Source organism: Gekko japonicus, unplaced genomic scaffold (assembly GCF_001447785.1).
Source record: "Gekko japonicus isolate JY-2015 unplaced genomic scaffold, Gekko_japonicus_V1.1 scaffold20, whole genome shotgun sequence".
Lineage (NCBI taxonomy): Eukaryota > Metazoa > Chordata > Lepidosauria > Squamata > Gekkonidae > Gekko > Gekko japonicus.
The window spans coordinates 471145-493902 of record NW_015169172.1 but is presented as its reverse complement, the minus strand read 5'-3'; the positions used below and the strand labels follow the sequence as shown (position 1 = coordinate 493902).

The window sequence follows — 22758 nt, the reverse complement described above, 5'->3', positions numbered from 1 at the left end:
ATAAGACATGACCACATATTATTCTGATTTGTCTCATGTCAGTGTAATTCTTCATCATTTTATTTGACCTTGCAAATCTACTACACTGCCTGTTTTCCTTGGAATGCTAAATGCCTCCCTCTGCCTTGCTGCCTGTCTGTAGATGCCAAGTTCCATCTATCTCTTCCATTGCAGTGCTTCCTGTATCTCAGGGGGTGCTAGGTACAAACCATTTCCTGTCTGCTCTGATCTACTGTTTATTTTCCTTCTTGTGCCTCTGTACCCACTATGCAAATGGACTGTCATTTTCCTTCTGCTATCATTTATTTTCCTTGGCAGTCCTTGGCATCCAAGAATTTTGACCAAAAAAGGGTGGCTGTCCAGAAAAACACACCAAGAGAATTGCTGCCGTTTCTGTGGGGCTGTCAAAATGCCATCCCCATTCAAACTGGATTTCTTTAGAAGACTGAGCTGTATGTTTTTGTGGAAACTATGGCTTGGATCTGGATCAACATTTCTGCAGGTACAAGGACTTGTGCCTGCAGAATGTGATTTTTTCTATGTCTCTCCTTCATGGCAACCCAAATTGCCTCCCATAATCCTGGGATTATGAGGGACACTTCAGGCTGCCACATGGGGCTGGGGGCATCTTGTTCTGCAGGGGAAAAGTCTTGCACTATGGAAACCAGGACTTTTTAAATGGCAGTACTCACCAGTACTGAGTACCAGCACCTTTTGGGGGATGCTCCCCAGTCCTGAAGGGGGAAATTGATGGGAATCAGTGCAACCTTATGAATATCAGCACCTTTCTTTTTTACAAAATAAGCACTGATGGAAGTGTTAGTCCAAATTCAAAACTATATGTTTACTGCAAGTACTTGATTTTTTAAAAGTGATCATTTCTCACCTTCTAAATCACCACAAGGGAAACACTTACATGTGCAATGGAGGTTTGGAGGTGGCATCTTTGAGTTCAGAAGAATGAAAACAAGAATGCACATTGTTATATCTATGGCTGCATTTAGATGTCACAATAAACTGGGGTTTGTTTAACCCATAATTTGTTGATCATTCTACTGGGGGGTGGGTCCCATCAGGAGGTCCACCAGCGGGGCTAGAACTCCAGAAACCCTCCCACTGTTGCCCCCCAAACACTAAGAATACATAGCATCACTGCTCCAGACATTCCCTCTATACCTTGTGACTAATAGCCACAGATGGACCTCTGCTGTCAACTCTTGAAGCTCTCTATGCTTGTAGCTGCCACCACTTCCTACGGCAGTGAACACATGTTAATTACTCTGCTCCTTACCTCCTTGCCCACCTTAGAGCAGAATCTCATGCTCCCATTCATTGCCAGTCTGCTGGCAAAGCTTCTTACATCTTCTACCACTTACTATTATTGGCTCTAATAACTGGAGGATAGAGGAGGGGTGAGAGAAGCTGAGGCCAGGGCAGGTAACATATTCATTCTTTGCTAAGGGTCATCAGCCCTCCTCTTCTTTTCTGATTGTCTGCTTCACAAAATTCCTCTTAAACAAAAAAAATCTTACACCTCAACCACTTTCTCTCTTGCCGTTAATCATCTTACTCCCCACTTTTCCCCCAACCATTTCACTGTATCCCTTAAACTTCTTTTAAAAAATACAACCCCCACTTGCTGATTCAATTGATTGGATCCAGTGCAAAATTTCTGCTTGCACTAAAGCTCTTGCACAAGAGGAAATGCACAGAAAAGGCTGTGGTAGCCACTTGTGCTAAATCAAACTTAACTGTAACCCCACTTGTGTTTCTGCTTGCACAAGATATTATGCAACAAATTTCTGAGCATTCTAATATGCCAGAAGAGGAAAGCCCTAGGTGTTACACAAGACCTTGTGTGAGTGGAATTGTGCTAAGTCCATTTATGTTTCCACTAGCCATTACCCATTACCTCTCTAAAGTATCTGGTGAGTCTGCACTAACAGAGAGAAGCTGTGGAGAAAGGGCAGAAGGAAGGAGTGGGGAAAGTGACATTAGGACATGTCATCCATTGCTGAATGTATTTTGGATGGTAAGATTTTCTGCTGGTCTGTGCTTCCCTCTGTGTATGCAGGAGCCTGAGGGAGGCAGTGCTACTTAACCATTAGGATTTCTGCATTTGGAGATCATGGCAGACCAGTTTAAACCATGGCTTAGAATCCCAGTTTAGTACACATCAAGAAACCAGTCTGTTGGGCAACCAGTTTGTGCAGTCATCACACTAAATCAGAGTTTAATTAAACCATGGTTTGTAAACAGATGTATCATTATATCTCAGTGGCATGCTCCTACTTCTAAATTATTGTCATTAAATGTTGTCTGGTTCATAAAACTCAAGTCTTCTTGAGCCAGTGTAGTGTAATGGTTAGACTAGAACTGGGAAGACCTAGAATCAAATCCCCTTTGGCCTTAAACCTCACAGGATAGCATTGGCCCAGCCACTACTAACCTCCCTAACACGATTGTTGTGATGATAAAATGGAAAGGAGACCCATCTTTGAGCCATCTTTGAGCTCTTTGAAGGAATCACAGGGAAAAGTGGGATAAATTCTTAAAATTCAGCCAAGTAGGATAGTTTATATTTGACATAGACATGGATATACTGATGCTAGCAGTACTCCCTCCATGTAAGTCATATACAAACCTTTAGCCTAGTTCTTGGTTATAGTATCCTAACCTCTGTTACTTCTGACTTATAGGGTATCTTTGTTACTAGGGTTCAGTCTGATGGACCAGCATCCAACCTGCTCCAGCCTGGTGATAAGATTATCCAGGTAAGTGAAGTTCTTTACTTAACAAAAGCATGGATTCAGTGCAGATAGTCAGATATGCATGCTGCCATATTGCACTTTTTCCTGCATGCCCCAAATTAGGCTAGATAGTCCCTGGAGGAAAATTAAGTGCGAAAATAATAGCATGGTACAGGAGTAAATTGCTCCTGTCATAAACAGATATGAACCCAGGATGATAGGAGGGGGGCATTTTGTGATTCTGTGAAGGAGCAGAGTGATTGAAAAAAAGGTAACATGGCTGGTGTGTTAAAGAATGACATAAGCTTTTTGTCTCAGGGGTTAAGACACTTATCTCTGGTCAGACTATGGATGTGATTCTGCATAGTACAGAGCAGAACATAATCTTATTTCAGCAGCACAGTGTGAAAGTTGCCTGTTGTGACCCTAGACATATACTGTTGGTTTATGGAGCTTTGTCTTTTACGCATTTACACGTGTTTTACATCAGCTTAATTTAAACTGAAGCCAGCTGGAGAGATGCCTACATATAACTGCTGTCAGAAAAGTGGTAGCAGAAAAGCAGTGATCTGTACCATGCCTTATTCTGTTCATTATGACTGCTTGGTAATAAAATTGGAGATAACAGACAAGACCCAAATGTTTTGGAGCAAGAGATTTTATTTGGTTTTTAAACTATAATGAGATACCATGTGAATAGACAAAAAAAAAAGGATTTTTGTATTAACCGTTATTTACTTGCTGATCCAATTTTACAGAACATCAGTTCTAGTATCCAATTCACATTTCTACATATTCAAACCAATTTTATCTTCAAATAAATGCTGAATATTTAGCTCAGACTATTGCCAATAAAGAAGACTCCTAAATAATGTTTATATTCATCTTCTTTTTTGGATTTCCTTTGTGTTTGTTTAAGCTTTTTCCATGCTTATATTTCACTACTCATTGCAATTCTTCAGTATTATAACTAAATATGAAATATCTCATGTGTATCTGGAATGTTTAAAATATGGCAGACTTGAGGCATAGGTGATCTCAGTAAAAATGAGGTACTCTTGTAGCTTCTCCAGGCTTAAAGCTATCTTCAATCTGTTGGTTTTGGAACAATGGAAGCATGTCTAAACCCCAAGGTTTTTTCCCATTGGCCAAAACTGCACCAGAAATACATCCATAGTTCCCATAGCTTCAGCTTGCATAGTTCTTTACGCATCTGCATTGTAAAAAAATAATTCCAGGAGACATTTGTTGTCTAGGACTATATTGTTGCAGTTACTGGGAATGCCATGTCTTTCTATTCACAGTATGGAAAATAACAGAAAGCATCAATGCGATTGTGCCATAGGTTGATTTGATCATCCATTCTTAGACCTTGTTCAGGGAAATGGCTAAGGACTCAAGCTTGCTTAAACCCATTGGGGCAATATACAAATACTTTTCAAGGTATTATGGTATTAGTCAATATTCATAAGTGCAGCAGTCTCTGGATTTCAAAGCACATTCCTCTACATATTAAGCAGCCATGTATTAATTCTTTCTCTAAGACTTAATACAGTTGCTGCATGCTTTCAGTATTCTAAGTACATTATCACTGTAGTATTACCTGCTTGGGAGATAGGGAAGGACCACAGAAAGTATTTATTGTGCTGAGATATACCCTGAAGCTCTAGTTAACATAGTGATACCTGTTGATCCATAATTCACAGTCATAGCATGAAGCTAATTTTATTGCAGTAAATTCCATTACGAAGGGCATACAAGAAAATGTCTATTTAAGAATAATTTATTTAAAAGTTACTTTTTTTGTTTGACTAAGCTTATTCCAGCAAATTATTCTACAGGTAGGTGGAACTGAGTTATAATTGTGAACCTGAAAGTCTATTTATAAGGGAACTTTACATATAAATGTTTCTTATCATGTACACAGAGTATGCATCAAAGAAAGGCAAGCTTATCCAAAGTGAATCTTATAATTTGCTGCTGGTTTGGGAGGTTAACTCATACATTGTAATAATAGAGCCCTCATGTACAGAGTTTTGTTGATTTTAGATGTATAGTTATTGCCAAGATTTAGTTTTTGGGGTTTTTTTAATCTCATTTCTTTGGCTGTGGGAATGTCTGTTAAGGAAATAAAACAATGTTTCTGCTGCCTTTAGGGTGGGGATTTTAGGGTTTTATTTCTGATTTTAGCATATGCCTATCATAAAGTCATATGTTTCTACTCATTCTTTTTTTCTTTCTTTCTTTCTTTCATTCATTCATTCACACACACACACACACACGTTTGCACTCAGTCACCCCCAAATCCTGTTTCTTACTTCTTTGTCTTTCATTCACTGCAGGCTTCTTTCTTTTTAAATAGACACCATCAGAACAAGTATCATCCATTGTCTTCCACATAAAAAAGGAAAGAAACCCACAAAATTTTTGTGGCTGTTGCAAATTTGAATTTGCAAAAGAATCCAAGTACATTTCTGTGTTTGCTTCAGCAGTTAGAATGCTGTTGGCTTGGTCCAATGATTCTAGTAAAGGTAAAGGTTTCCCTTGCTCGAAAGCCAGTCGAATCTGACTCTAAGGATGCGGTGCTCATCTCCGTTTCCAAACCGAAAAGCCAGCGCTGTCCAAAGATGTTTCTGTGGTCATGTGGCTGGCATGACTAGATGCCGAGGTGCACGGAACGCTGTTACCTTCCCACCGAAGTGGTACCTATTTATCTACTTGCAATTTCTTGCTTTTGAACTGCTAGGTTGGCAGGAGCTGGGACCAGAGATGGGAGCTCACTCCATCATGTGGCACTCGGGCCTTGAACTGCTGAACTACTGACCTTCCGGTCTGCAGTTCAGTGTCTTAACCACTTGAACCACCTATAAATGGTCTGGTTATATATAGTACCCCCGGTCCAATAGTTCAGTGGATACCCCCAGTGTCAAACTAGAATTCAGTGGCAGATGTAGGTCTAAGACTCCTGTTTATCACCTAACAGCTGCAAAGCTGCATTGGGAGATGGTACAAGTTGCAAGGAAAGTGCCATGAGCAGGAAAAGGGTTGATCTTCCCACCTGCCCTTTCTCCCACTCAGATTGGGCCCTCCACCTGTTGTTTTTTCAGCTGCTCAGCAGCAGCTGGAGCCTAGGTTAGATATTTTGCATGCTGCCAGATGTCTATATTTGCCCACACAGGTTTACCTTACAATCTGTGTCACGTTTTCACTACCATTTCTTTTACACTGAAGTAAAGTTTTAATCACAGGTGTGATATCCAGGCACCTAAAGTGACTTCCTTTTGCGGTATTTTAGTAGTTAGAACAGCACAGTTCATAAGAATGGTTCTGTTTAGCCCTTGATGTTTGACGGTTGCATGGTTTCTTATGTTATTTTGGATGATGTAACTTTTGGTTTTGAATTTTGCTGTGGACAAACACAGCTGCTGGCAATCTCTCCATGGGTTTTCATAACAGCTTTTAAATTAGCCATGTTATCTCATTCACAGAAGACCTAAATCTTGGAAATTAAATAACACAGAAAGTAGTCCAAGGTAGTATCTAAACCATTACTGTAGGATGAAACGACAGTTAGCCCAAGGCTCTTGGCTCTTAGCCACAGTGTTGAATGAGTTAGCCTAGTGGACCACCCCGGGATGTCATTAGTGTAGTCTTTTGTTTGCTCTAGTTTAGTTTTGTTTTTCATTTTAAGTTGGCTGTATTTTGTTTTTTTGTAAACAGCTTTGGGTCCCTCATGGGGAAAGAAATGGGGTAAAATGCCTAAATACATAAATCTTTATCATCAGTGGCATGTTGGCTGCTGTGAAATAGCTGTGAAATTTTGAGGAAGAGAACCTTCAGTGCCCTTATTCTGTGCCCAACCATGTATTTTCTTGTAGTACTGAACCAGAAAAAAAGTATCAGATTTGAGATGTGGCTTATTGCTGCATCTGCACTCAATCTCATCTGTCTTATTCTCCACCCTTTTAAGGGGCAACCAGAGAGGGTGTTTTCTGGGCCTATTACTATAGTGTTGAGGAATTCTCATTTCAGATGCATTCTGAAAAGTACTCAGGTCTAGGGATGGGCATGAACCAGGAAAAACAGAGGTTTGTGGTTTGTGGTTTTTACGAACTCCAAATAGGGTCGCCAACTCACGAAAATGTAGCGGCGGGGGCTCAAATGGCTGCCATTTGAGGGGAAAACTCTTTGTTTTCCCCTCAAATGGCGTGGCCCCGCCCCCAGCGTGCGACGTCACTTCCGGTGACACGCACGCCGGGGCGGAGTTCCCCCCGGGCCCGGATTCCCCGGCGTCGGGTAACGGGCCTCCGGGGCGGGGGGAATTCCGCCCTACCGGGGGGGTTGGCAGCCCTAACTCCAAACCACAAACTTCCATGAATTTCTCCATTCCACAAACTGGTTCGTGGCTCAGGAAGTTCATGGGGCTGCAGTCCCACCTGGATGTGAGCTCTGAAGGCATTTAAATGCTGATGGAGCCCACCACCCAGGACCCAGGTAAGCTCCAAAGGCATTTATATGCCTTTGGGACTTACTTCCGGTTAGGCAGCTTGACCTGGAAATAAGCTCCACGGTAATTTAAATGCCTTTGGAACTCACTCGGGTCCCTAGTGGTGGGCTCCGATTGCATTTAAATGCCTTCAGAGCTCACTTCCGATCAGGCCACCAACCAGGAAGTAAGCTCAGAGGGTATTTAAATGCCCTCTGAACTTTCCCACGAACTTCACAAACCTCCATGGAGGTTCGTGGGTGGATTGTGGGAGGCAGTTATCCTGAACCCCCAGTTTGCGAACCACGAACTGGCCTGGTTTGTGCTCGAACCATGGTTCATTTATGAATTCATGCCCATCCCTCACACTCAGGTCATGTGGATATGTGTCCCAAGGATTTAATGTGGCCTTCTCCCTCACATGCTGTTTTTTTTTAATACATGGAGCTTTTTTTCATGGAACAGCTTCCTACCTGCAGTATAAAAAGACCTAGTGTAGATAAAGCTTTTATTCTGCTGCATGTGCAAATTAGGCTTTAGGGTATATAATCAAATATAATAATAATAATATATCTAAGTATGCAGCAGATAGAGGTAGCAACAATTCAGATTATAGGCTGTGGGCCCTACTTCAGAGACCTGCCCCACATAAGTGACTCCCTGAAAAGACAAAAAAATAGCACAACTGAGTAAAAAATGCTGTACCCTCTTCCTAATGTGCAATGTTCTGCTTGCAGGGAGTTTTTAACGTAGTGAGGCATTCAGATGGGATCCCACCTATGGTCTAAAGCAGTGCACTCCATTATGTTATGTAAATAAGCAGGCATTGTATTATTCTGTGAACAGCTGGGGGGAGGAACTTGCCACTGGAAGACAGACTGTCATTCCCTTGCCTTTTTTTCTAATATGCCACTGTAGCAAAAGAACTGGTGAAATTTTTAAAAAGGCAGATGTTCTTTGCATCCAGTATATTGAGCAGGAACTTCTACTGTACAGGTCTCATAAAAATAAGTGGAAGTTGCAAGGGAGCAGAGCTTTTCTTACAGCTGTACTTCCAGTCCATTTCTCTGCCACTTGGTAGAAGTTCCCTATGGCTTGTGCACATAATAAGTACAGCTTCATAATAATCCAAAATATAATTGGATTATCATCCTTTGTAGAAATCTGAGACAAAGATTCAACTTTCCTTTCACTGTCAGAAAACACTGCTGATGTGTATTGATTACATAGCAAATCAATGCAGATTTCATGAATGCTGCTCATTCGTGTACCCTAAACCGGAGTTTGCATAATAGCAGTGCTTACAGTCTCAGATTTACTGTGTGAAATTGGACTTATTCAACAAAAGTAGTATAGAATTAAACCAAAGTAGTCAATTTTTCTTTATGTCCTTCTGGATTTTGGGATAATTGGCATGTATGATTAATCACACTGAGATGAGAAATGACAATTAATGAGGAGAGGAGGAACCTCACAAGGAAAACTCCTGGCACTACTTACAGCTGACCTGACTTTTCCCAAAAATATCAACAGTCCCTTCATGGTTAACCTTTGGTTAGCTCGTACACAGTTCCTTCTTTCTTCTTTGTGGTCTCTCTGCATCACACCCTTGGGATTTTGTGATGGTCCAGAGTGTTCATTTAGAACTTCCTAAGGCTAAAAAAGGATTGGAGAGTGAGCCCTGCCTCCCCACAGCAGCTTGGACTCACCTCTTATGTTTCAGGTGGATGGGCTGTGCTCTGTGCTCCGTTCTTTGTTGACTACCACAGCAACAGCCATTCTGATAAACTTCCCTGTCATTTTTCTTAAAGATCTCAGTTCACCAAAGTTTTAGAAATACAAAAATTAAATAAAGTAAAATGTAAGTCATAAAAGTATGGAGCAACAGTCAACATTTAAATGGTCAGGCTAAATATAATCAGGATTTATGTTTAGAGCCTTACTATTACTCTTATCCACATCACATTGACTGGATTCTCTGATTTGCTCAGGTTTCCAGGTTCAGTTTTAGTGTGTTAAAGACCTTATTATCAGACTTTATTTTTCATTTTCACACTGTAAGTATTGTGTGGGCTTATGTAATGGACTGCGTTAGTAGCATTGCCACTAAAATTTACTAGTTGCAGAACTCGTCTAAAATAGAATAAATGACGACACAGAGAGAATTGTAGAGAATCAGATCATTGTCAGCCTTAGAAATCTTTCTTGCTTCATGTGAGGCTTCCTCAGGATACCTTGGTCTTGTGAAGCTAGGTTCACAACCAAAGGGGAAGGGTTTATCTGTGGTGCCCCCTTTCCTATAGAATTCATTTCATGTGGGAACATTCATAAGAAACATTCTCTTGATGGCCTTACCACGTCAAACTGAATGTGATTATTATGTCTTTATTCAGTTGTACAAATATGTATTTATTTGAAGTATTTATATACCCACCTTTCTCCTAAGCATCACAGGATCCAAGGCAGGTAACAACAATATAAAAACAGCTGGATAAAAGAACATTAGAGCAACAGGTATAAAATACATTTAATGGCCTATTTAAAAATGAATCTAAAACTACTTCATACCACACTAGCAGGCTTTGGCCAGGCTCAAAGTGCCCCAAAAGCTATTGATCTTGCAGACTTGCTACACATTCAGGAGGGTACAAGCCACTTTTACCACTTTTTGGAGGCTTTTCCACAGACATAGGCCGCAAAAAAAAAAAGGTATCTCAACCCTCACTGGTATTGAAACCTGGTTAATTCTACTCTACTTAAGCAAGAGGGGCTCGGTTTGTTTTAAAATGTCTTCCATAAATTCCCCCAATGTTTGCTTACTGTCTAAATAGTAGACCTCCATTCTTATTTATACATATTACCTAGTGATAGGAAAGTACTTTCTAGTGATTGTCTATGATGGTATATTCACAAATCAAGTCATTACTTAATATTACAAGAGATGAGTATGCATGTGTGAACTGGCAAATTTCCCTAGAACCATGTCATCAGTTACACCTGATTCACACAACCTATCAGTGGAGTTGTAGCCACTTGACCATGCAGTCACATCCAGACAGTTCCAGTTGCAAATTCTGGTGCATGAAAAAAGCTGTCCACACAGATCTAGCCAGGCAACACTTCCTTTTTTGCAGTTTGCAGTTGTATAACAAAAGTGGCAGTAAATACATGGATGGTTGTTCACATGACATGAATGGGTTGCCTTCATACAATTACATTTTCTGTTACATTTCTGAGTGTAGGCTCTAGAACTGTTAATGCAAGAGGAGAGAGGCTACACTACATAACAAACAGATGAGGATTCAAAAGTTGCCAAGTAGAAAGTCCATGGCTTTAAAGCCAAGAAAAATCCAGCATGTCTTTTGAACGTGAAATTACATGCAAATGCAAAATATGACAAATACACTATAATAGCACTGCTAAAAGGAACAATTTTTGTTCCATTCTCTACTTAACTGTTTTTAAAATCTATTTTGGAATGAGGGGATTGAAATATTTAATAGGATTTCTTGTATATGTGTACTTATTGTTTGAATAACAGGTCTCCCCTTTGTGGAACTTCTTAAACTACAACTGAAAATAATAGTCAGACTTACTATTACTACTACTACTGCTACATCCATATTGATATTCAATATATGTATTTCTGGGTAGAATTGTATAGCTTTCTGCATATTTGTATGAATAGCACATACACTTGTAGCCCAATCCTATAAATATTTATATAGGACATAGTAAATTCAGTGGAGACACATGCATAAGATTACAGTCTTAGAACATTACATGTTAAGTCATGTTTGTAGTTTTATGACTGTATAATTTTACAAGTGACGTTATGCTGGATTAGTCATATTTTTAATGATGCTTTGTACAGGAAAACCGCTCACATCGGAAATATTTTTGTTTAGCGGGAAAATCCCTGTATCTTCTGCCTACTTCATTTTTTTTAGGCAGTAAGAAACTTGCTTGTTCAGCCTTTTTATAATAATGCTTGGCCATTCTCAGAAGAGATCCTTTTCAGGATTCCATTATGCTGAAGAATAAGGGCCAAAGTAAAACATGGTGCTGACGGAACCATTTATTTAAACTTAGAACTGTACCACTTGCATGTAAAATGGAGGCATTTATTTAAGATTTTTTAATCCCATTTGTCGAAGATATGTTCAACAGTGTTAGAAACCAAGTACAACAAGATAGAACAAAGCCTAACCTTAAAACAATCAAAACACATACAAGAACAGCATCATTAAAAAAACCCTAGCTGCAACAACTATAACAGCTGTAAATATTCAACATCCCCATCCCCAAAATAATAAACATTAAAGTAGCTGTAACTCAGGTGAGAAATCAATATATCCATCTGCAGATACTTGATTTCATGGATCAGAGCCATGTAGAGACACAAAGAATATTATTATTTTTTTGCAGACCTGGAGGACTCAAAAGTTTTGCTGGAAAATACTAACACCAAAACGGGGATGAATTAAATCCACCAAAAAGAGAGGAATGTTGTCTGAACAAGTGCAGACAAATTACACTGAATGGCACGGGAGCAAGCCAGGTTGATGATGTGTTTGGATGACATCACTGCTGTTCCTAGCTATGATGTGCTGCTGCTTCTCAGCAGGCGGGTGGGCAGTTGGACAGGGGAGGGTGACTGACAGCCACTGCCAAGGGCAGTCCCACCACTGCTATCTCAGCTCTGTGGGTGGAGAGAAAGACTGGGAGCCACCCTACCCCCTACCTCCCCCCTCTGCTGCTGAGGAATTAGCAATACAGGCAGGTAGCAGAGAAAGAGTGGGAGATGCAACATTACCCTCTTCATATGATCCAGAGGGATGGGGAGCATTCAGAGCAGTGAGGAGTGGAATGGATAGGCAGGTAGGCAGAGGGAGGGAGAAAGTAGGAAATATTCCTCCTCCCCTGTGAGTATGGTAGGTTCCTGCAGGGGAAGGATGGGATTCTCCTTGTAAGTCTCATGGGTCCCTGCTTGTACAAAATAATACAAGACAATTCAGCAACAGAAAATAAATAAATAAACTAACAAAATCTGATAGTGAATCCTGAAGCTTAAGAAACAGCCAACTGAAACAAATAGGTTGAAGTCTGCTTTTCTTTTTTTTAATGAGGAAAATGGGGACACTGTGGTGGGGATGCTATCTCCTGCAGCTCCTAGTTTTCCTTTCTAAGATGTTTTTGTTCTACATATATCCTGATATAACTTAACTGGAAGAAATGTTCTTAAGGAAGGGACAATGGAAGATAAGTACAAGCATAAGGAATATTCAGCTGCCCTTATCCACTTACTCTCATTTCCTTTCAAAATTGACACGCTCTTCATTTACACTTGATTTTGGCAAACTTATGTTTAAACACACTAACATGCTGCTGTCCCATTGAGTTTGGCCCTTTCTCTGTTAGAACTCAACTCTACTATAGATAGTGAGAAAATGGCCAAACAGGGATTGGTTGAGCACTTCTGTGTCATGTGATTATCCTGTTAGGGATGCTCCTTAGCATATGGATTGTGTCTTATGTCTCCAGTAGAAATTGCTGGCATTCAAAATACCAGTTATCAATGAAGTGGGCAGTGGCAAAGTAGCCAAACCACAGCCACAATACTTTCCTTTTTCAGATTTCAGAACCTGGTTATTACTCTGACCTCTGGCCAGCAAACCTGGGGTGGTTCCATGGTGAGTATTACAATAAATTTAAACGTAATTATTATTTTGTTAACCAAAATTGGCAAATGAGGTTCTGAAATACATTTGTTCTTATTGCAGATGACAATGAGTATACATGAACCCGTGAATATCTCCTAACCCCTGAAAAAAAATCATCTGGGAAAAAAATCAACTCACACAGCCCTCTTATAAAGCATCATCAGAATGTCTGAGTTAAGGAAACAGAGATGAATATTGTTTGCCAGCCTCATAGATTGCTACGGCTCATCAACAGACATTTCCAGTAACAAAAGCTACTTCCGAGTCCGATAGCTCCAATGGCACAAACCAGTTAGTTGTTATTTCAAGGCCCAATTAAAGGAAAATTGAACAAGTTTTATCTGGAATCATACTCCTTTTCTCGGAAGTCTAGAATGCATCTTATTAGAGGCAATTACTTTCTAGGCTAATGTATGAAGGAGATCATATATGATCTGTTGGTTCAGTATTATACCTCCGTTTCACTTGCCATCTTTCACCAGAGTGGGAAAGTAATTACTATTTTGACATTAAATATATCTTTGACATACAGTTGATGTTTTTAGGACTGCAACCATGTGAGCTTGAAAGTATAACTCTGCCAATTCCAGATGGAACCAGATAGGCTTGGATTTATTCACATAGCATTTCCTTGATTTAGAAAGTTTTGAGGTCCTAAGTTTCACTTTTATTTCTCTTGGGTTTCTGTACTTTTGAGAAAATTATAACATATGTCTTCTTTAATACTGCCCTAAATAACCCATTTGTTTCAGAAGACAATGGCTAGGATTCCTTTTGCTTTTTCTGCCTCCATTTGTGACACTCATCCTATAGCATGTGTCATTATAGCAGTGAAGTCTAAGAGCACTCACATATTCATATGCTCTTTGTAGCCAACTACATCTAATTTTCAGGCAAAAGTTGTAGAAGAAGGAGGGCCTGAGGCTGAAAGATGGTTTATGAATTACACCAGCCAACATCCCATATATCAAATGATCCATGCTGCATGTATAGGGATTATGTTCTGATTCAGTGATTTAAATGCTGGGATAGAAATAATTTCTTATGGTTGCACTGTATCTAGATCTGACAAACAGAACCAAAAATGGGAATGAGTTTTCTTGTTTCCGATCAAAGGACCATCTGAAACCCACTCCCTTTCTTATTTTAAAAAAAGCAGTAGGACTATTCTGGAGTAAATGGATACAAGTTAGGGGGTTTCGGTCCTTAGGTTGGAAGCCAGAATTTAGGCCATCCAATGAGAAAGGGACATGTGCAGACAGATGTTTTTGTACCAAGGCCATTTATTATAACATGATGGACCATCAGCCTTTACAAAATACCCAGAATCTAAATAGTGGTCAGCATCAGGCTGGCTACCAGAAAGTAGTTCTTTGAGATTTTGCACACTTAATTCAAGGCTTCATTGAATGTCTTTAATCTGTCTGGAATTTGTACTCTTTCTCTTAAATTATTTTCCTGATATTTGTTAAAACAATATTGAATCAAATTAAAGGGTTTTCTCTTTAATGTCTGAGCTCTCTCTTCATTATGACACTTCTTGCTTCCTTCTATAGAAAAGCAGTATATTTGATTACTCGTACTTGATAATGCAACCCTCTTTTTGTAACTTTTATACCAGGTCTTCTCACTTCCATTCCAAATACCTAGATGTAGATAAATGCCCTAAGTTTATAGTCCCCTTGGGAGCAAGTGAATATCTAGATAATGCCCAGCCCTTTTCCATGTGCAAGGGTTTTCCCACTTTCATAAATGGAGAGGATATCAATGCACGATGACAGAACTGTGATCCGTGAAAAGGGGAAATCTGAACAAGCAGCTCTGTATACACATGATTCTGGATTAGTACAATGGTTTAGGTAGGCAATGCTATTTGGAGGGATCCAAGAGTTCTTTGAGTCATGTCCAGTATTTCACACAGCAATCTTTTTGATTTTCGTAAACTTTTTCCCCTTTGAGCATCATCCCCCACACCATATCACTCATTGACTTGGACACAGTACAAAACCATGGTTTATTTTAACCATGGCTACTTTGTGAAATCAGGATTCAGCTTAAAGACAATTGCTCAAATACTGGTTTGCCTGAACCAGTGCTGAATTAAACTCTGAATTAAACCAGGATGACTGCTTTCTGATGTCATATGAGGTGATATCACTGTTTTCTGTGATGTTACCACCAACTAAATGTGTAGGCATCACAGCCTTAGACCATGCAAACATGGGTCAAATCTTTACTGACTCACCATGTTTACTAGATAACTTCAGGCAGTCACAGTCTCCCATTCCACCATCTCAAACCGCTGTTGCAAAATTAAGAGAAAGGGACCATGTACACCATTGAACTCTAGACAAATATTACTAACGTTTTTTGAAAGTTCGATTCAAAAGTGGTTTGATATATGGCACACTATACTGTGAATTCTCATGGGTGTAGGTGCTGGACTAGTTGCAAAAAACTTGTAACCGTTTTTTGGCAATAAGAAAACATTAATAGTATGTTCAAATAGAGAGGACAAAAAGATACTTGTAAGTTTCTTTGCCATGTTTTCTGACCAGTGATGACCAGACTTGAGTTCAGAAGGAATCCTCCCATAAAAATAACCCTAGAAACTGTCTACCTACAAAATGGTTGAAGTGGGTTTCATCTTTAAAAAAAAGAAAGCAAAGAAAGTGTATGTGCAATGTCTCTTATCATCTAGGGGATTTTCACCCAATTCCAGGCACAGAGAAGAAAAAAATAAAATTATCTGATTTTAATCAAAACTGAAACAATTTTGAAACAAATGTGAAACAATAATCCAAAACAAATTAAGTGAGGATGAAGCATGGAGGATGAAACAGATATTTGTAAGATTATATATACCATTTATAAAATTTGGAATAAACTGACAAGCTTCTGTTAGTAAAAATGCAAGAAAAAATGACAGAAAATGAATGCTATAACCAACAAAAGCCCAAATTACCACATATATTGAATTTGACAATGTTGGATTTTTATGCAGCTCAGGTAAATTAGAATTAATTCTTTTAATGTTTGTAGAAGTGCTTTATACCATATATGTGTGTCCTCATACAAGAATTCCAAAAGCCATTACTGTACTTTGAATTACAATGTTACTGGAAAATAATGAAAATGTTATCTTTAAGTTCAGATTTGGTTAATAACCTGCACAATAATGTGGAATTGTCTGTCCCCACCCCACCCCACATTGTTTTGCTAACTGATTAATCTATGTTTACTCAGACTGGTAGCTGCTCTCCAGGGTTTCAGATAGAAGTTTACACTTCAGCCATTACCTGTTACTTTCAACTGGAGAGGCTTAAGAATTGAACCTGGGACTTTCTGCATGCCAAGCAGATGCTATATCTCTGAGCTGTGCCCCTTCCCCAAAGGGCATTCATTTCTTAAAGCTACTGGCACCGCTGCTATTATTTGTGGGGTTTAGTTTTCAGATTTTTTCTGAAAACCTGGGGCTTTTCTCAAGTTTGTAGAAAGATCTATCTTGTCTGTTCATGGTCCCATTCTCTGGATTTAAGTATCCACAGACTGGGCCATTGTTGAGAATTTAATATACATATTAATCAAGCCAAAGAAGGATGCTTCACTCTTCATTATTACCAGGCTCTAAGACGAACTTAAAGAGCAAGCAGTGGGTCTCGGGTCTCTTCAGGCTTGATTCCAATTCAGAGGGCTACAGGAAGGAAAGTAGTAGTATGCCATAGAGCTATAGCAGTTCTTTTGCCTCTAGTGGAATTTTCTAGTGATTGAAAGTCTCTTGTGGGCAGTTTTAAAATTTCCTTCCTTTACCTAGTTCCTCCGTGCTACTCCCTGTCTTATCTCATCAGTATTTCTGATTATGCCAGTGGAGGGAGTGGAACTTCTAAATCTACAAGTGGTTTATTCCGTAACTACTCATACAACTCAGTATCTCATAATTACACTGGGTACATTTCTATTGTACCATTTTATTCTGAAAGAAGGATTAGTTCCTAATTCATTGAAGATGGATGTGGGGGGGGGGGAGCTGTTAGGAAACAGTTCTTACCCCACCGTTTTTATTTTCAGTTAAACTTTTGTTTTTCCTCACTGCAGGCTCAAGTATCCATCATATAACCAGTTTGAAAAGAACAAAGATGTGCACCCAAGTCTACCAATATTCAGACATGGCTACACTTTGTTTAAACTACTTTGTGAAATCAGGATTCAGCTTAAAGACAATTGCTCAAATACTGGTTTGCCTGAACCAGTGCTGAATTAAACTCTGAATTAAACCAGGATGACTGCTTTCTGATGTCATATGAGGTGATATCACTGTTTTCTGTGATGTTACCACCAACTAAATGTGTAGGCATCACAGCCTTAGACCATGCAAACATGGGTCAAATCTTTACTGACTCACCATGTTTACTAGATAACTTCAGGCAGTCACAGTCTCCCATTCCACCATCTCAAACCGCTGTTGCAAAATTAAGAGAAAGGGACCATGTACACCATTGAACTCTAGACAAATATTACTAACGTTTTTTGAAAGTTCGATTCAAAAGTGGTTTGATATATGGCACACTATACTGTGAATTCTCATGGGTGTAGGTGCTGGACTAGTTGCAAAAAACTTGTAACCGTTTTTTGGCAATAAGAAAACATTAATAGTATGTTCAAATAGAGAGGACAAAAAGATACTTGTAAGTTTCTTTGCCATGTTTTCTGACCAGTGATGACCAGACTTGAGTTCAGAAGGAATCCTCCCATAAAAATAACCCTAGAAACTGTCTACCTACAAAATGGTTGAAGTGGGTTTCATCTTTAAAAAAAAGAAAGCAAAGAAAGTGTATGTGCAATGTCTCTTATCATCTAGGGGATTTTCACCCAATTCCAGGCACAGAGAAGAAAAAAATAAAATTATCTGATTTTAATCAAAACTGAAACAATTTTGAAACAAATGTGAAACAATAATCCAAAACAAATTAAGTGAGGATGAAGCATGGAGGATGAAACAGATATTTGTAAGATTATATATACCATTTATAAAATTTGGAATAAACTGACAAGCTTCTGTTAGTAAAAATGCAAGAAAAAATGACAGAAAATGAATGCTATAACCAACAAAAGCCCAAATTACCACATATATTGAATTTGACAATGTTGGATTTTTATGCAGCTCAGGTAAATTAGAATTAATTCTTTTAATGTTTGTAGAAGTGCTTTATACCATATATGTGTGTCCTCATACAAGAATTCCAAAAGCCATTACTGTACTTTGAATTACAATGTTACTGGAAAATAATGAAAATGTTATCTTTAAGTTCAGATTTGGTTAATAACCTGCACAATAATGTGGAATTGTCTGTCCCCACCCCACCCCACATTGTTTTGCTAACTGATTAATCTATGTTTACTCAGACTGGTAGCTGCTCTCCAGGGTTTCAGATAGAAGTTTACACTTCAGCCATTACCTGTTACTTTCAACTGGAGAGGCTTAAGAATTGAACCTGGGACTTTCTGCATGCCAAGCAGATGCTATATCTCTGAGCTGTGCCCCTTCCCCAAAGGGCATTCATTTCTTAAAGCTACTGGCACCGCTGCTATTATTTGTGGGGTTTAGTTTTCAGATTTTTTCTGAAAACCTGGGGCTTTTCTCAAGTTTGTAGAAAGATCTATCTTGTCTGTTCATGGTCCCATTCTCTGGATTTAAGTATCCACAGACTGGGCCATTGTTGAGAATTTAATATACATATTAATCAAGCCAAAGAAGGATGCTTCACTCTTCATTATTACCAGGCTCTAAGACGAACTTAAAGAGCAAGCAGTGGGTCTCGGGTCTCTTCAGGCTTGATTCCAATTCAGAGGGCTACAGGAAGGAAAGTAGTAGTATGCCATAGAGCTATAGCAGTTCTTTTGCCTCTAGTGGAATTTTCTAGTGATTGAAAGTCTCTTGTGGGCAGTTTTAAAATTTCCTTCCTTTACCTAGTTCCTCCGTGCTACTCCCTGTCTTATCTCATCAGTATTTCTGATTATGCCAGTGGAGGGAGTGGAACTTCTAAATCTACAAGTGGTTTATTCCGTAACTACTCATACAACTCAGTATCTCATAATTACACTGGGTACATTTCTATTGTACCATTTTATTCTGAAAGAAGGATTAGTTCCTAATTCATTGAAGATGGATGTGGGGGGGGGGGAGCTGTTAGGAAACAGTTCTTACCCCACCGTTTTTATTTTCAGTTAAACTTTTGTTTTTCCTCACTGCAGGCTCAAGTATCCATCATATAACCAGTTTGAAAAGAACAAAGATGTGCACCCAAGTCTACCAATATTCAGACATGGCTACACTTTGTTTAAACAAAAAAAAAAAAAACTTGCCCAGCTGAAGCCTTATAAATGCTGTGGTACATCCTGCTTCTTGGTGAAAACGACAATGGATGTTACCTCAATGAGTGAAAAAGCATTGCTTTTGATATGAAGAATATACAGACACACAATGCAATATAAGAGCTTTATATAAAGCATAATTCTTCACTACTCAGAAATGTCAGCCAGTAGCCCTTGATAACTTATAGAATACAACTCTAGGTAGACAATGCATACTCCTTGTGTGTTACAGTTGTGTCCATCAATATTAGTTTATGTAAAATACGGATTGCTATGAAACTGCATTTTCGTTTTATAACCCTCATGAGTTAGAATTTTGATGATAGGAAAGCTATATCTACTTACAAAGCTGTAAGAATATGCCCATTTGACATTTTAAGCTGATGCTGATATTTCCTGTCCTAATTCTGTAGTTCTCCTAGCACCCCTTCCTTCCTTCCTTCCTTCCTTCCTTCCTTCCTTCCTTCCTTCCTTCCTTCCTTCCTTCCTTCCTTCCTGACAACCTGGGTTTCTTTGGCAAAAAGTCTGACGTTTACATAGCTGATGCATGCTCCCACATGCTGGCATTTCAGTTGTTGCTGTTGTCACTTAGTGGTTGTTACAGGCCATGTGTTGATCTTCATGTGCAGCAGCATGCATATGTGGATCTCTCTGACAGATGGCCATTGCTAATCACTTGAAAATGGGGGAGGTGAATGAGCTCAGGCCTCTCAGCTCTCACACATGAGACTGGTACTGCCAGCTCTGACAGCTGCAATCATCTATCAGCTGATGTGTGGTGGGTCCAATGCAGCAAGGTATAATGAAGTTCCAGTTGAAGGCTGGGTTTCCCCCCCCCCCTCTTGTGTACTTACATGCACAGGGCCCAGTCTGATGATAAACACAGTAGTCTTTCTCTGTGCAGTTGTCCTCAGTGACAAAACTCTGTAAATTGAAAGCATGATTAGACTACAGACACTAATATAATGGCCATGAAACAAATGTGCGTGTAATTTAAAGATGGCTACACTGACATAGGGTTGCACATGAACATGCTGACAACTTCATGCAGCTAATGCATAGGGAAAATAAGTGTACTTGACTCACTCTTCAACTATTTCTGTATTATTGTATTACTTGTACAGACCTTCATGCTCCATGCGGCCACAATGATTGTTTGTTTTTTCTGTTACAGGCAAATGGACACAGTTTTGTACATATGGAACACGAAAAAGCTGTGTTACTACTGAAGAGTTTCCAGAACACAGTAGATCTAGTTATTCAACGTGAGCTTACTGTCTAAATATTTTTATAAATAGTAAAATATGCCTAGCCAGATCGAATGTTTAATTAAATACAGATTTATATATAATATATAAATATATATAAATATAGAGGAAACAATTTTTTGCCAATTGCTGGACCAATGGCAAATATAGTGCCAAATGTATTATACTGTATGTCAGTACTTTATCATCCTGAGGAAAAAATTAACTATATAAATATTTCCACATTATGTATTAGTTTTCATTGTATGCCTCTGGCTGTGCATTGGTGCCAGCTACTTTTTCATAATCTTTTAAACTTATTTCTGGATTTCATGTAATTTTAGATTACACAAAACACATTCAAGCTCTTTACAATTTCTGCTGTCCATCAGAAATACTGCCTCAAAGTTGTACATGCCTTTAGAAAGCAAACAACATAAATTTATTCCCATAGAAGTGTGTCACAAGTCAGATATAAATGGTTTATAAAAATATTTTCATAGATTTTTTCAGAAGAAAAATATATAAATCAAATCATTATTATGTTATGTATGCCTTATGGAATTAACATTACAAATACACTTGCTGGGTTGTGTTACACATGCAAATTGTGGCTTCCTTGTGCACACTACCCCTCCAGAGCAGTTCCCACACATGCAAAAGCGTATTACACAGCTAAGAGCATCTCACATACCGCACCCAGGGGGTGATTATAAGGTAGCTGTTGTTGTATCAGGGATGTGTATGTACTGCCCAAAGTGGTTAGTACTGTACATTGTATTTGGGTCACAAGGAAGGAGGGAAAGTAAGGGACTCCTATCAGTCCCTTTATTCCCTTCCTTCGATTGCATAGTCTCGCTTGCAGTCTAGTGCTGTATATAAGGATTGTTGGAGCAGGACCATAACTAGCTAAAAATATTAGCATACAAGGTTAAAGAATGATAAATAATACCTTAAACACTTGGGCCTCTAAGCAGCATATTGCTTTTGACTGGTGCTTTCAGCTCACTCCATATAAACTCGGGACAGAAGTAGCAAATGATTTTCAGCAGTGAGATTATCAGTGTGAGTAGTGACTGATGATTGGCAGAGAAGCTCTTCTGTGAACATTATATTGAAAGTGACCACACTTTTAGCATATATTTGTAGCCAGCTCTAGCCATCTTTGCCATATGTAGTTTCAGAGAATCAGATGGCAGAACAAGCTTACACCCTGATTCCAAAGGAAAGTTATGTATAATTTATGTAGCCAGAGGGCATCAGTTTGTAATGATTAATTCCCTTCTAAAGGCACAGAATGGCTCAGTTTGAGCTGAAGGGTAATGTAAGAAGAGCAGCAGATGAATCCATTTTCCCTTAGTATTTTGTAAAGTATGCAGTTAACATTGTCCCATCATAAAACATGGATCCCTTTCAAAGAATATATTAATTAAAGGTGAATTTAACACATAAAGTGTGCTTTTGATTAAAACAAACAGCATCCTGAAACCCAGCTTTCCACTTGTTTTCATATCTTGCTCCCCCGATCTACTGAGAGCCAGTTTGGTGTAGTGGTTAAGAGCGGGGACTCCAATCTGGGAGAACCAGGTTTGATTCCACACTCCTCCACATGCAGCTGCTGGTGTGACCAAGGGTCAGTCACAAGTTCTCTCAGACCTGTTCTCTCAAGAGCAGTTCTCTCAGAGCTCTCTCAGCCCCATCTACCTCACAGGGTGTCTGTTGTGTGAGGGGAAGGGAAAAGGATTGTAAGCTGCTCTGAAACTCCTTCGGGTAGTGAAGGGTGCCAATAAGTCCAATCTCTCCTTATTATAATCGAGTAGTCGGTGCCAAAATTCTAAAATGCGCCCCCTTAGTGTTTGGACGGAAAAAATGCCACTCAGAAGATGCTACCTGCCATTGGCTGGGTGGCTGGGAGGGGAGGGAGCCAGTCGTGCAGCCAGCGTCTTCTGAGCGGCCATTGTTCCCGACAAACAGTAAGGAGCCCATTCAGCCCAGCGGCGAACGGAGCCGGTAGGCTCCGTCCGCCGGCTTTCCCCCCCCCAAACACCCACTCCAGGCCGGCGGAGCGGCAGGCTCCGTCCGAGCCCATTCAGCCCAGCGGCGAACGGAGCCGGTAGGCTCCGTCCGCCGGCTTTCCCCCCCCCAAACACCCACTCCAGGCCGGCGGAGCGGCAGGCTCC

The 22758-nt window shown here is 39.5% G+C and overlaps 1 protein-coding gene across 2 annotated transcripts in view; it reads left to right on the top strand.

Moving 5' to 3' along the window:
- LRRC7 (leucine rich repeat containing 7) overlaps positions 1–20613 on the top strand; it is a 225073-nt gene extending 204460 nt beyond the window's left edge. For both annotated transcript variants that reach the window (XM_015415802.1, XM_015415801.1), the window contains 2 exons: positions 2700–2774; positions 20506–20613. In XM_015415802.1, coding sequence (XP_015271288.1) covers positions 2700–2774; positions 20506–20613 — 183 coding nt within the window. The remainder of the gene's footprint in view (positions 1–2699; positions 2775–20505) is intronic.
- The last annotated feature ends 2145 nt before the right edge of the window (positions 20614–22758 follow it).